Source organism: Gymnoscopelus braueri (assembly GCF_963280865.1).
Source record: "Gymnoscopelus braueri genome assembly, chromosome: 20".
NCBI classification, from domain to species: Eukaryota; Metazoa; Chordata; class Actinopteri; order Myctophiformes; family Myctophidae; genus Gymnoscopelus; species Gymnoscopelus braueri.
In genome coordinates this window covers 29,147,254-29,160,688 of record NC_137622.1, presented here as the reverse complement: position 1 = coordinate 29,160,688, position 13,435 = coordinate 29,147,254, and the positions used below count along the sequence as shown (strand labels likewise).

The following is a 13,435-nucleotide window of genomic DNA, read 5'->3' as shown; positions in this document are numbered from 1 at the left end:
TGGTGGCGGCAGTGGTGGTGGTGGTGGTGGTGTAGGGGGGGGATCCCTCATCTCATCATCCACCCCTAGAGTTCCTTTTTCTGAGAACCCCACCCCCACCCAAATTCCCTCCATCGTCCAGTGTGGCCAACAGGTTCGGGCCTCTTGCACGTCTGTGTGTCTGTCTGTCTGTTTGTGTTGTCTGTGTGTCTGTCCTGACTGTCATTTTGTCTCCCTGTGTCCGCAGATGCCCCAGACTGGAAGGAGCCTGCACTGCCAACCCGTGTCGACACGGAGGCACCTGTTTGGACCACTGGTCTTGGCAGCAGTGCCAGTGTGTGGATGGCTTCACCGGCCGATTCTGTGAGAAATGTGAGTATAATGCAAGTGCATTGAAAAGCCTTTTTTTTTTCTTTTTCTTTTTTGTGCTGACATTACACTTCGGCATGCATATTCCATCGTTACTATTTATGGACCGCCCGCTTTATGATTCATGGAACTGCACCATGGTACTGTACCTAAAACAGGCCACATGACCGCACGTCGAGGGTTTCATTTCAAATTGTCATTGTACTGTACTGTAATTATGTAATCACTTGGAGTTTATGTTGTATGACTAAAACAGACCATAAAAAAAACCTTTATGATATAGAAGCAGCAGCCAGTTGAAAGCAGTAGCTGCTGTACAAACAACCATACTGTATGTTATAGGTCTGTAACATTCTGGTGCCAACACTGGTTGCCCACTACTAGCCTTTGACACGTTATGAAAGGAAAAGACAAGAAATCGGCGTGCGTAATGGTCAGGGGAAAGGTCGCTAACTGTAACTTTGAGTGTAGAAAATAATGAGTGTACACATGTAACCAATGGGACCTTTTTAAGGGTCAATTTGGTTTCATTTTTATACTCCCAGAGTTACTTTAACACTGAGGATTTATTGTGTCAAGTTCTGTTCACAGTAATATATTCATAGGACTGTGGCAGTGGGGGTCTTAGTTGTTATATTCTTGTCTACGGTTTGAGAGAAAAGTGAATGGAAAACAAATACCTACATATTATAGCTTTCTAGGAACCCTTGCTATTTTCAAACTGGTCTTGTGAAAAGAAGCACGATGGTAAAACTATGTAAATAGGTTAGCCTTACATAGCCTTTCTCATGTGGATGGCAGGCACGGTTGTGCAGGAGGAACAAGTTCACCTTAAGGCATCTGATTAAAAGTGGCAGAAAAAACTACAAAGACTTATTTTATTTCCTCAGCCAGTTCCAATCCAGTATGTCATTCAAGCCTCAGGCTTTGATGAGTATCATGGTGTGTTCACTTACTAGCTTTTTGATCGTCCTTGTACCCATGCGAGGCAAAGCAATTGGTCAATATGGGAGGACAAATTGTGGTCGTAGAAAAGGGGGATGTGGGGGGAAAACCGACCAAAGCTGACCGTCAGCCAGCGCTGGAGTAGAAGAACAAATTGCTGCTGTAATCCCCTGTGAATCATCTGTCTGCGTCAGACTACAAAATACTATTTGCTGGACTGTCTGAGCCTTAATACAAAGGGTTCTCTCGTCTTTCTTGTCCTACATCATCATCTGCTTTATTGCATTTGAACATGCAACTGCGAGCATCACATCTACTTTAGTCTGGTCGTCTATTTTCGACTTTTAGAACAAATTCCTGATACTTTCTCCCTCTTTCGTTGACGACAGACATGACCGCGGACACAGCCCTGTCCCTGGACGGCACAGGACGCCTGGACTACTCCCTGAGGCAGGGACCCAAACGGGACGTGCTGCTGCGGCAGACCCTCCAGGGCGTGAGCCCCGCCCCCTCCGGCCCCAGCAGCCTGGAGGTCAAGTTCAGAACGCGCAGCAAGACCGGCACCCTGCTGCATGTGCAGGAGACCAGCAACTACACCACCGTGAAGGTGAGGGAGCGAGCAGAGGGAAGTGCACAATGCGCACGTTCTCTCACACACACTGACATTATTGTTACGGTATCAGTGCGAAAGTAACTCAAAGACTGATGTAGTTGCTCACATAATTAGTGTGTTTTAGTGTGCATACTGTGGAACCGTGCATGTGAGCATGCATAGTATGTATGTATACTGTCCCACTGTACTGTAAGGCCCTAGAACAACAATCACACTACCACGGCTAGCTACTGTATATAGCCTCGAATAATGTTGAATGTCCTGTGAGTATAACAGCACTTTAAGTGTTAAAGAGTTTTTTTCTACAAATGGGTGGTATGGGGATACATTATATTCAGACAGGGGTTATATGTACAGTATGTGCAGTAGGCCTATAGGCTACTGTATGTTGAGACAGAGGGACATACTTGTTATGTTGAGGTATAAATAACAATAATAGATAAACCCAGAAATTGTTTCTCCAGGTTCGGTATGCTCGGTGAGCTCTGGGGTTAAGGAAGGGGGTGGGCGGTCAGGGACGACTTTCCATTTTCCTTCAATTCTTCCGGAAGCTACTTATCATTGCTGATTTCTGGGGCATTTGAATCGTGAGGAAGGAGAATGAGATGACTTTTCCATTGATGTCAGAAACCCACATATGAGATTACCATGCACGGTGCAAGCCGCAAATTCAGCGTCCAAGCCAAAGTGAGCTTGATGAATTTGTTTTAAAGACACAGCGTGTCGTTTTTTGGAGTAGAGGGTATTTGCTTTAGTTTTTTGTCTCGTTTGTTGTTGTTCGCTATAGGCCACTGATTATCCTGCTGCTACGACCAAGGTACACATCAAGCTGTGAGACCATGATTAATCACATCCACCTTTGAGAGTGGGATTAGATGCTTCAAACCATGTTGAAGCTCAGCAGACTTTGAACGCACTGAAGCGGGTTGATACAGTGACTGCGTTTTCACAACGGGATAGCTGCATTTCGATGCTTTAAATCTCCAACTGCTTTCCTTACCTCCATCCATCATTAATATAATATTATATATAATATTTTAATGCACACTCCCATCCACTATTCAGACATATTTTAATGCACACTTGTATTTCCTAATTCAGGGATTCTCAATATGGGGTCCAAGGACCACCAGGGATCCTTGAGGGTGTTCCAGCAGGTCCCCATAAAATGTATCAATTGTTAAACATCAACATTACCTCATTTACAAGACGTTTACACAATTAGAGAATATAGATTAATTGTTATTTGATCATAGTTTGCCCGTCTACCACATTAAAATGTCATGGAATTCTGGACAAAATCACATCCAACAATAAATCATAATCTAAGATTTGCATCTGAGAGAATAAATCAATTTGGAGTCCATGGCACTAATGTCGAATTAATTAGGATCCTAGATATGAAAAAGATTGAGATCCACTGTCCTACTGCTACTAGTAAAAGTATTTTGAGCTCCATCCTGTGAACCAAAAGTAAATAAAGTTTATAATTAGTGATATTATAATTGTCATTGATGCCTTATGCTCTGCTTTGTGCCCTCTCTCACCCACAGCTGAAGAACGGTAACGTCCACTACATCTCTGATGCGGGTGTTGGGGGTAAGGTGGAGCGGTCAGTAGGCGAGGCAACTGTGTCGGACGGTCTGTGGCACACCCTCCGGCTGGTCAGGAACGGCTCGGCCACTGCACTCCACGTGGATGGCGCCCACCCCAGGGTCATCCAGCATGACACCCAGGATTTTGGGGGGCTCGGCGTCTTGACCCTTTCCCTGGGAGGGATCCCACCAGGGCCCGCACAGCAGAAAACTGCAGCAGGTGAGCGGAAGGGGTTTGTCAGTGAGGTCCTCAGGGACGGCAGAGAGGTGTGTGTGTGTGTGTGTGTGTGTGTGTGTGTGTGTGTGTGTGTGTGGGGGGGTGTATGTGTGTGTGTGTGTGTGTGTGTGTGTGTGTGTGTGTGTGTGTGTGTGTGTGTGTGTGTGTGTGTGTGTGTGTGTGTGTGTGTGTGTGTGTGTGTGTGTGTGTGTGTGTGTGTGTGTGTGTGTGTGTGTGTGTGTGTGTGTGTGTGTGTGCGCGCGCACACACACACACTGGAATCCTTTTTTTCTGCTAGCCCAGTGTGACTCTCAAGCTGCTGACCATATTTGGTAGCGGTCCAATAATGCTCTGTGGACCCAGCCTGAAATCCGCTTTTATTTGACATTGGCGAGATTTACCTGTCATGAATTTACAGTAGTTGAGTAAATGTTGCTTTATCTAAGTATTATTTATGGACTCGTAACTAATACTAATTTGATTTGACTTCATCTTGTAGTCCCCCCCCTTGATGGTTTCTGGTATTTTCATCCTATTTCCACGCGCTCTCATCTCGGGTTTGACCTAAATCGCATATCAAATGTCCTTGACTTGAAACTGTTTGGACAGGGTGAAGGCGAGGGTTTCCAGAGGGAGGGAATGCAACACTGTAAATGTCTAGATTTTTTCAAGGGCGGGGATATAACTAACCTAATATTCTGTACTAATATGGTAAAAATGAACAATTTGAATGATTTGTTGTCCTGTTCTACACGCAAGGATCAGGATATATGGATTAAATATAAATAGATTCTGAGCACGCAGGTCTGTGGCAGGCTGCCTCTCTTCGAACAATAATTGTCTAGTTCTTTTATATTGATGGTCACACCTGGGCCAAGACCTACATTAGCTGACCTCTTAGTCCATAGTTAATGTGCTCTGTTGCCCGTTCCCTTCACGAGAGCTAATGAAAAGAAACAACTGGATTTAATCTGTACAGGGATAAATTCAATAAAAAATCTATTTACATCAGTGAGGCAGCTTTGTTAGGCAATACACAAAGCAAAAAGATTGAATTAGTCACATTCAAACATTCATCCATCCCAGATGTGTGCATCTTGAAGCCATAATAGCTCTGACGATGGATTCCCTGGCAGCATAAAGACAATGATTTTCTTCTAGAAAATAATCATATTTCTTCTCTCAAATTTGCCAGTGATTTATCCACCCCATTTTAAAATGTGATTTGTTGAGAAGGTGTTCTCCACATGAAAATTTCACTTGTTCTTTGTTCTAGGCTTGAATCAATTATCTGACTAAAACTCGTTCTTTCTAAATCTGACTGAATACAGCTCTCAATTCCCCCTTACCAGGAAGAGAGCTATATTTATGGACAGTCTGAAAAACCATCAGTCTATTCAATTGTCAGTTTAGTTCCAGACAAATGAAATTCATTCATGTTTATTTCTCCCTCTCCCACGAATCAAACTCCTTTGTCACATATTGTTCTGCTTTATTCACTCTAATAGGCCATTGTCTTGATTTATTAAAAGTTCAAATATTTTTCTACTGTTTAAAAAAAGACGAATTCTCGTTTTTTTTAAAGAGAAGAAAAAAAAAGAATTTAGTACACAAATATTGTCTGGTCACTGTTGCTTTGGCCCTTGTACTAGAAAAGCATGTGGTTGCACTTGTTGTAAGTCTGGTTAAAAGCACCATATAAATGACTAAAACATGATTATGTCATCTGCAGGTTTCGACGGCTGCCTGGCCTATGTGAAATACAACGGGGAGAACATGCCGTTTTATGGGGAGCACCGCCTTGTTACGCTATCTAAGACAAGCTCTGCTGTCAAGATTGGCTGCCGGGGCCCTAACCTGTGCGAGAGCAGCCCTTGCTGGGATGGTCTGATGTGTGTGAACCAGTGGTACACCTACCAGTGCGTCCCACCAGGTGACTGTGGGTCCAGTCCTTGTCAGAACGGCGGGAGCTGCGTGCCTGAACCACGCTCAGGCTTCACTTGCGCCTGCTCAGAGTTCTACACCGGCAAGACCTGTGAAACGCTGGTGGCATGCCTCGGCGTGCAGTGCCCCCCGGGCAATGTGTGCAAGACGGCCAACAATGGAGGGTTTGTGTGCAGTGCTAGCCCCGTGGCAGAAGAGATGGTACTCCCCATCTGGGCTGTGCCTGCTATTGTAGGCAGCTGCGCCACGATCCTTGCCATGGTGGTGCTGGGCCTGATCTTGTGCAACTATTGCAGAGATCGCAACAAGACCAAAGTGCCAAAGGAGTCCAAGGAGAAGAAGCCGAAGGAGAAGAAAAAGAAAAAGAAGAAGAAGGGTAGTGAGAATGTGGCCTTTGATGACCCAGATAACATCCCACCTTACGGAGATGACATGACGGTACGGAAACAGCCAGAAGGGAACCCCAAACCTGACATCATTGAGCGGGAAAACCCCTACCTGATCTATGATGAAACAGACATTCCCCACAACAATGAGACCGTCCCCAGTGCCCCCTGTGCCCCGTGCAGTGGTCCAGAGCCAGATATTGAGCACTATGACATTGACAACGCGAGTAGCATCGCTCCCTCCGATGCAGACATTATCCAGCACTACAAGCAGTTCCGCAGTCACACGCCCAAGTTCTCCATTCAGAGACACAGCCCGCTGGGTTTTGCACGCCAGTCCCCCTTGCCACTAGGGGCCACAAGCTACACCTACCAGCCTCAGTACACGCAAGCATTGAGGTCCACCCCTCTCAGCCACGCACATTCTGCCTGCCCCACTCCTAACCCCCTCTCCAGGCACAGCCCGGCCCCCTTTAATAAACCCTCCTCGTTCTACCGCAACACCCCGACCCGAGAGCTGAATTTGGCTCGCCGCGAGGGCAGCCCAATGGACCTGCACGGTGAGGTCTGCCAGCCACCGGCGCCCATGTTTAACTATGCCACACGGCTGGGCCGCCGCAGTAAGAGCCCGCAAACAATGGCGATGGGCCATGGGCACAGCTCGCGGCCGGGCAGCCGGCTCAAGCAGCCAATCGAGCAGATACCACTGGAGACGGGCCCACCGGTGGGACTGTCCATCGAAGAGGTGGAGCGACTCAACACGCCGCGTCCGCGCAACCCCAGCATCTGCAGCGCCGATCACGGGCGCTCCAGCTCTGAGGAAGACTGCCGCAGGCCGCTGTCCCGGGTGCGCAACCCGGCCGACGGCCTCCCCGCGCCAGAGTCGTCATCTGAGAGCGACTCCCATGACTCCTTCACTTGCTCAGAAATGGAGTACGACCGGGAGAAGCCTGCGGCCTATGGGTCTCGCGTGCCCAAACTGTCGCAGGTCAACGAGTCCGATGCTGATGATGAGGACTACGGAGGGCGGCTGCGGCAGAGGCGCTACTCGAGTCGCAGGGCTGAAGGAGGTCCTGGCACGGCCCAGAGTATGCCTGGTGAGCAGCACCACACCCTGCCCCACAAACTGGGCCCACAGGCCGGGGGTTTCAACTGGGACAACCTGTTGAGCTGGGGTCCCGGATTTGGACATTACGTGGATGTGTTCAAGGACCTTGCCTTGCTCCCAGAAAACGCAGCAGCGAAAGACATTGAAATGAACAGTGGGGACGGCTCAGTGACCATTCTGAATGAAGGAGAAGCTGAGCAATATGTATGAGACTATTTATTTACAATGCTGTACAATATGGTGAAAAATGGAAGACTGTACATTTCAGATAACATTGGGACTACTCATTTGTTTCTTTATTAAATATTGTAAGACGACTTTCAATGCAGTAAGGCAGAAAATGGCACCTGTTAAAGTGACTGTGTTTGTAGTTAGCCTCCTTGGAATAGTTTTACCTGTCTGTTTCAGATCTCACCTCAGCTGTTAGTACTGTACAATCATGCATTCATCTCTGACGCCTCATTACAGTGAGTTCATTGACACTGAATGGCTCCAGAAAAAAACAAAAACAAAACAAAACAAAAAATGCTGGTCTGAATCCAATTTAGTGTCTGCATTGCAAAGCTTCATTCATTTTATCTTAATCAAACATGTCTGTTCTTTATTACCAATATTGCCCCTCCTTTACAAAAACTTCTGTCACGTTCACAGCTGAAAGATAAGATCAGTGATAACATTGAAATACTCACAGGAAGAAAATTCCAATAAGGCCATACAGCATTAGCAAAACCATGGTTTGTATTTCTCATATAGCCTACTTAAAAGGAAGCATATGTGTTTGATCTACCTGCACCTGTAGGTGCGAGGACACAGCCTTCGGTGTGAAAATGAATGCACCATTTTACTTGCACGGTAATGGAGGCCCCGCCAATATTATGATTCTAGCTTGATATCTAATCCCTGGCTCTCTGTTCCCCTCTCTGTCTCGGAGCACCTCTCCACCCTTTGTTTATCGCTCTGTCTCTCTCGCTTTCCTTCTCCCTCTCTCTGATTCTCCATTTCTCTCTCTCTCTCTCTCTCTCTCTCTCTCTCTCTCTCTCTCTCTCTCTCTCTCTCTCTCTCTCTCTCTCTCTCTCTCACTCTCTACGTCTCTCTCCCCATTTTTTCTCTCTTTCCTCTTTCTGCCCGGGTGTGTTTTCTCACAAAAAGACTGGCTAAATGTTCCAGTGAGGATTAATCAAGTCTCCTGCCTTACAGACATTTGAGGATTTGAGTATGAGGGAGGACATTCTTTTTTTTCCTTTTTTTTTTTGGCCTACGTTCACTTGGGGAGTCAGTTTGGGGGATAGTTTGTCTTTGTCACAAAACCGTGCTTGCATTTTCTGACCAGCCAAGATTTCACACAAAGATAACGTATGGATCCGACAAAAAAAGAAAAGAAAAAGAAAAAAACGAAGAACTTGTGTAAAAAAAAAAAAAGAATTCATGAGAAATCGTGGATGATCATTTGTTGTCAGTGTCTTTGTCCATTATTTTGACATTTATTTTGGTTTCTACTTTTTTTGTACTGTTTATTAACTTAAATTACTTAAGCTGTGTTTTTATGGATATTTTCATATGCTGAAATGTATGTTCTTACTTTCGGGGAAAGTAAGATTGAAGACTTATTTTTTACATTTGTTACATATGTAACATCAGTATTTTCCACTTTTGATAAAACTGTAACATGCTGTATGCTTTGTACCTGTAAAAAGCCAATAACAGAATAAAAAAAGGTATTTATTTAAAGAAATGCTTACTACAGCAGTTTTTCCACATTTTGGAGAGCAGCTTCATTTCTGTCCTGTCAGGGATATCTTAAAATAACGATTCCCTAGAATAGTAATGGGCTCAGATAACATCCCATTCCCGATAGTGTGGGTGGTAAGGGATTCTATACTCAGAAAGAGATTGTTCGGAGCAGTTTTTAAATAAAACCGCGTTTGAATTGAGAAGAACATTGCAAAGGCAAATTGAGGACCCAGAGTGAAACTGAGACCGCCAAGCTCTCGGCCAAACACAACATCCAGCGGACTCTGAGCAATGCAGGCTTCTATATTGCTTTCAACAATTATTTACATCTGGGTTATGGAGCAGAAACCTATTTCTTCTTTTCTTTTCTTTGTCATAGCTCAGTGATCCAGTATGCAACGTGCTTATCTTCTCTGTCATCGGAATGACATACAGAGGCTTTAAGTGAAGGAGAGAAAGAGAAAGATTGGGAAATGGCACTGGGAGAGACAGAGAAAGAAAGACAGACATAGTGTGTCTTTGGAGTTGTGAACCGAGAGAAGAGTGACAGCGAAGAAGCTGGGTAAATTACTGCAGTCTAGGGTCTCACTTCTTCAGAGACTGTCAACGTCCCACCGAGAGTCCCCCCCCCCCAGCCCCAGCACCACACTGATGCAGAGATAATAATAACCCTCAGAATGATAATGAGACTGAGGCGGGTGAATGCATGGGTCTCCGGTCGTGGTGGTTGGCAATGTTGGAGGGAGGAGTACTTTGTGTAAATAAGAAAAGAGATAAATAAGCTCACAGTATTCTCTACCCCGCTCTGGCCCTGGTAGATCTAATACACTGGAGGGGCAACATGTCAGGGGATGGAGAATTATGGAGAAATGGAAATACACACATATGCACACCGATAGGTGAGAAGGAGCTTGAAGCATGTGTACTCAAAGGGCACATTGTTCTGTGGCTGTACTAGGGATGTAAGACACTCATGAGGACTGACATGAATATGTCTTCCTGATTTTTTTTTAAAAGGATAGGCAGGGAGGTTCTCTGCTGTTTTTGGGAGTCAGCCAGATTGGCTGCTGGACGTTAAAGTTTGCCAGTAGAGAAGGCAGAGCAGCGCATGATGGCTTCTAGGATTAATTGCAGCATAATTCCTATGTGTGAACACCGCATGTTACAGCTACGTGGACATATTCTACTTTGCAAAAATAAAGGCAATGTTATTCCAGTCCATTCACATGCATATGAGCTCTATTTTCAGCAAGCGGTGAGGTATTGGTGTTAGCAGTGGTGCCGCCACAACAGCAAACTGCCACACCACCATGCACAACCGCACATGATTGAGGTTGTTGGTTTTGCAGAGCCGCACAGCAACATATACGCTGCATGACGTTATAAACACGTGGAGTTAAAATTGGACTGAATTGCTTTTCCAAGTGTGTTTGTGACTTAAATGCCAACTAAGACGCTCCCTTAAGATTTTTTTGTATAATGCTCATGCCAGAGTAATCCATCTTGACTGAAGGTGTGAAAGAGGCTTTGCTCGATTTCCCATGGTGCTTGGTGCTGAGGAGTCATTCTTTTCCTGAATCTACAAGTGTCATCAAAACATAATTCCCATCAAAATGGGTTCCCTGTTGACGTTTGAGAGTCTTCTCAGTAGGCTATTTATAAGAGGATGTGGTATGGACTTATTGACTTCCTTGAATCACCCAGCGCCTCCTCAAATCCTCCCCAGGCCTGTTTATAAAGATTGATTATTCAGAGACCATAGTGTCGCGGTACGAACTCAAACGGCTCCCTAAGTCTTAGTTAAATGGCTCATAATTAAAAGCACATTCATTGAGGGAACAAAGAACTCACTTTACTCAAACTCTCATTGGTTGGTGAAAAAGGATGTTTCAGGAGTTTCTTAAGGCTGAGGCTAAAAGGATCGCTGTGTTTTTATGTGTGAATGTTCGTGTGTGTGTGTGTGTGTGTGTGGGGGGGGGGTGAAAGAAAGAAAGAAAGAAAGAAAGAAAGCAAGAAAGCAATGTCGTAAATGTCAGTCAAACTTCTCTCACGACATCGTTGGTGAGAGGTTATCAGTCGCAGGTCGAATAGCAAATGCAAATAATTTAAAGCGTTTGTTTCTAATTTCCTGTGATACGAAAAGGACAAGGTTAGAGTGTCAGGCAGTCTGTCAGTCAAAACAAAAACACCATCTTTATTCTTAACTCATAATCTGTCTTGTCTAAATGACATTTTTGCATCATCCTCATGTTATCATCCATTAGTTACATTACATTACGTGGGTATGCAAATGAAAGGCAGATGGAGAGATATCTACACAGAAATTAACTTCTTCACCTATAATCTTGATTATTACAGTACCATAGACACTGTAACAGGCCTTTATAGCTCAAAGGTTGGAGCCTGCCATAGTTCAGTTCTCTATGTAGTTCAGTGGGTAGTTCGATTTCCACTGGGCTTACTCTTGCTAAAAAATGTATTCACTCGGGGTACATTTTGACACTTTGGATTAGAGGGTTTGCCAAATGGTATATGACACCTATATAGATGTTAGGGTTACAAGTGTATACACCTCACTTAATAGTACACTCACCTCCACAAGTCCCACTAGACCACTCAGTGTGCTTTTGCTCATTAGCAAAGCCCTCATAAGGCCGCAGCCTGATGGACAAATCACCACTTCATCCCCTAAAGACTTACATGTGAAACAACAGAACGCTCCTACAAATTATCACCCTGAATCTTAAGGCGCTCTCCGCTGCACATCTGTATCAAAGCTGTGCAGCTCGCCTCCGATAAGTGTTCCTTAATGCCGTGTGTACTGCAGCCAGCCGATGCCTTTCAACACACATGAAAGCGCATGTGAATTCAAACTGTGGGAAATGAAAGGGAAAGGCAGATACTTCTGTGTGTGCGTGCGTGCATGCGTGCGTGCGTGCGTGCGTGCGTGCGTGCGTGCGTGCGTGCGTGCGTGCGTGCGTGCATGCGTGCGTGCGTGTAAGAGAGAGAGAGAGAGATAGGGTGAGGATGATGAAGATGATGACTGAGCTTTCAGAAAAGCATCTATTTCCATTTTTTCCTCTTTGTTCCTTTATTTCTTCTTCTTCTATCTTTCTTTCTTTTTTTTCCTTTCCCTCTTTCTACGACTGTAAAACTGTGGTTTTCTTCCCTCCGACAAAGAGGGGGCCTCGTCGCCACCCACTTGAAAACATTTATGGAAGTGTATGATGAATGCTAAACAGCCTTCATCGTCGGATAAGAATCCCCAGTTCTCGGGTGTCACTGCACTGTCAGGGAGCCTCTTCGTCAGGCTCCCATTGGGGGGAGAAGCCATGCGCAACACATCTGCTTCTGATTCCACCCATGCGACAATCACACGTGTGCACTGCACACACACACACAAACACACACACACACGTACTGTACAGTACACACACACACGTATAAACAGAGTGACGCACACCGTGCACACACAATAAACAAACTAAACTATCAGACACACATGCACACAAGCACGCGCGCATACGCTCGCGCACACAATCTGCTGCTTCAGCAACACCCACTTGTGTTTTGTTTTCTAATTTGGCGAGATGCTGCTGACTTAAGTGCCATTTAGCTCACTGTGTCTGGCTGTGGGTCAAGACCTGTCACTCCAACGCTCAGAGAACAAAAAGAAAGAAGTCCTTCCCATTGCCACCACCGGCAGCACTGCTTTCTTTGGGGTTTCTGCTTTGCTGAAATGTTGACATCTTGATATTGTTTACATTGACTCATGATGAAATGAAACAGAATGAGATAAGTTGGATGAACACTGCATGTTGGCCTCATTGATGATGGCATTGGATCAGACACGATTGCGGTGTGCAGATGGACTGGCCTAGCAGTTTAAAGATGGTCCTCTAACCACTTCAACCCTACAGTATATAGTGGTTCTCAAACTTTTTCATTTCAAGGTCCCCCCATAACTCTGAGAGTGTACAAATGGAACCAGTTGGACCCATAAGGGTTTGTTTGGTTCCATTTGTACAGTCTCAGTGTTACAGACCTGTACGGTCCATTTGGAAACCCTCAAGGAACCCTGAGGGTCCTTGGACCCCACTTTGGGGGCTGTCCCCTCCTTCTTTCCCTCTACACCAAATCTCAAGCCAAATCTACAAGCACACAATGAATCACATTCACAATGCATTGCGATGCGGTGAGGCGATGCGATGAGGTTGTGAGCTTGTAGATCAGAAAGTTCTATTTTTGCCAAATATTCACCTATTATGACTTGCCCAAAATGTGCATGTTCAATCCCCCGTTATTCCAAATGTTTCCCTACACATGTCCTTGAGCAAGGCAGCGAATCACTTACAGCAGTCAAAATGGGGTCGGGGGGATTCCAGGGGGTCCCCAGAAGAATTTGTTAATACAGCGTCACAATGATTTTAACCCCTTTATCCATATTTTATGCGTTGGCTAATCAAAAATAGTAGATATAGAAGCTCACAGCGATACTTCGTGCCACACTGCAAGCTTATCTGCTATTTTTGAAATATTTTGAAAGAT

At 45.1% G+C, this 13,435-nt stretch overlaps 1 protein-coding gene across 1 annotated transcript in view; it reads left to right on the top strand.

Moving 5' to 3' along the window:
- Window positions 1–8,849, top strand: part of fat4 (FAT atypical cadherin 4) — a 109,096-nt gene extending 100,247 nt beyond the window's left edge. The window contains exons 15-18 of the mRNA XM_080415474.1: window positions 227–351; window positions 1,683–1,900; window positions 3,460–3,721; window positions 5,451–8,849. Of these exons, the coding sequence (XP_080271600.1) occupies window positions 227–351; window positions 1,683–1,900; window positions 3,460–3,721; window positions 5,451–7,366 (2,521 nt within the window). The 3' untranslated portion in view covers window positions 7,367–8,849. The remainder of the gene's footprint in view (window positions 1–226; window positions 352–1,682; window positions 1,901–3,459; window positions 3,722–5,450) is intronic.
- The last annotated feature ends 4,586 nt before the right edge of the window (window positions 8,850–13,435 follow it).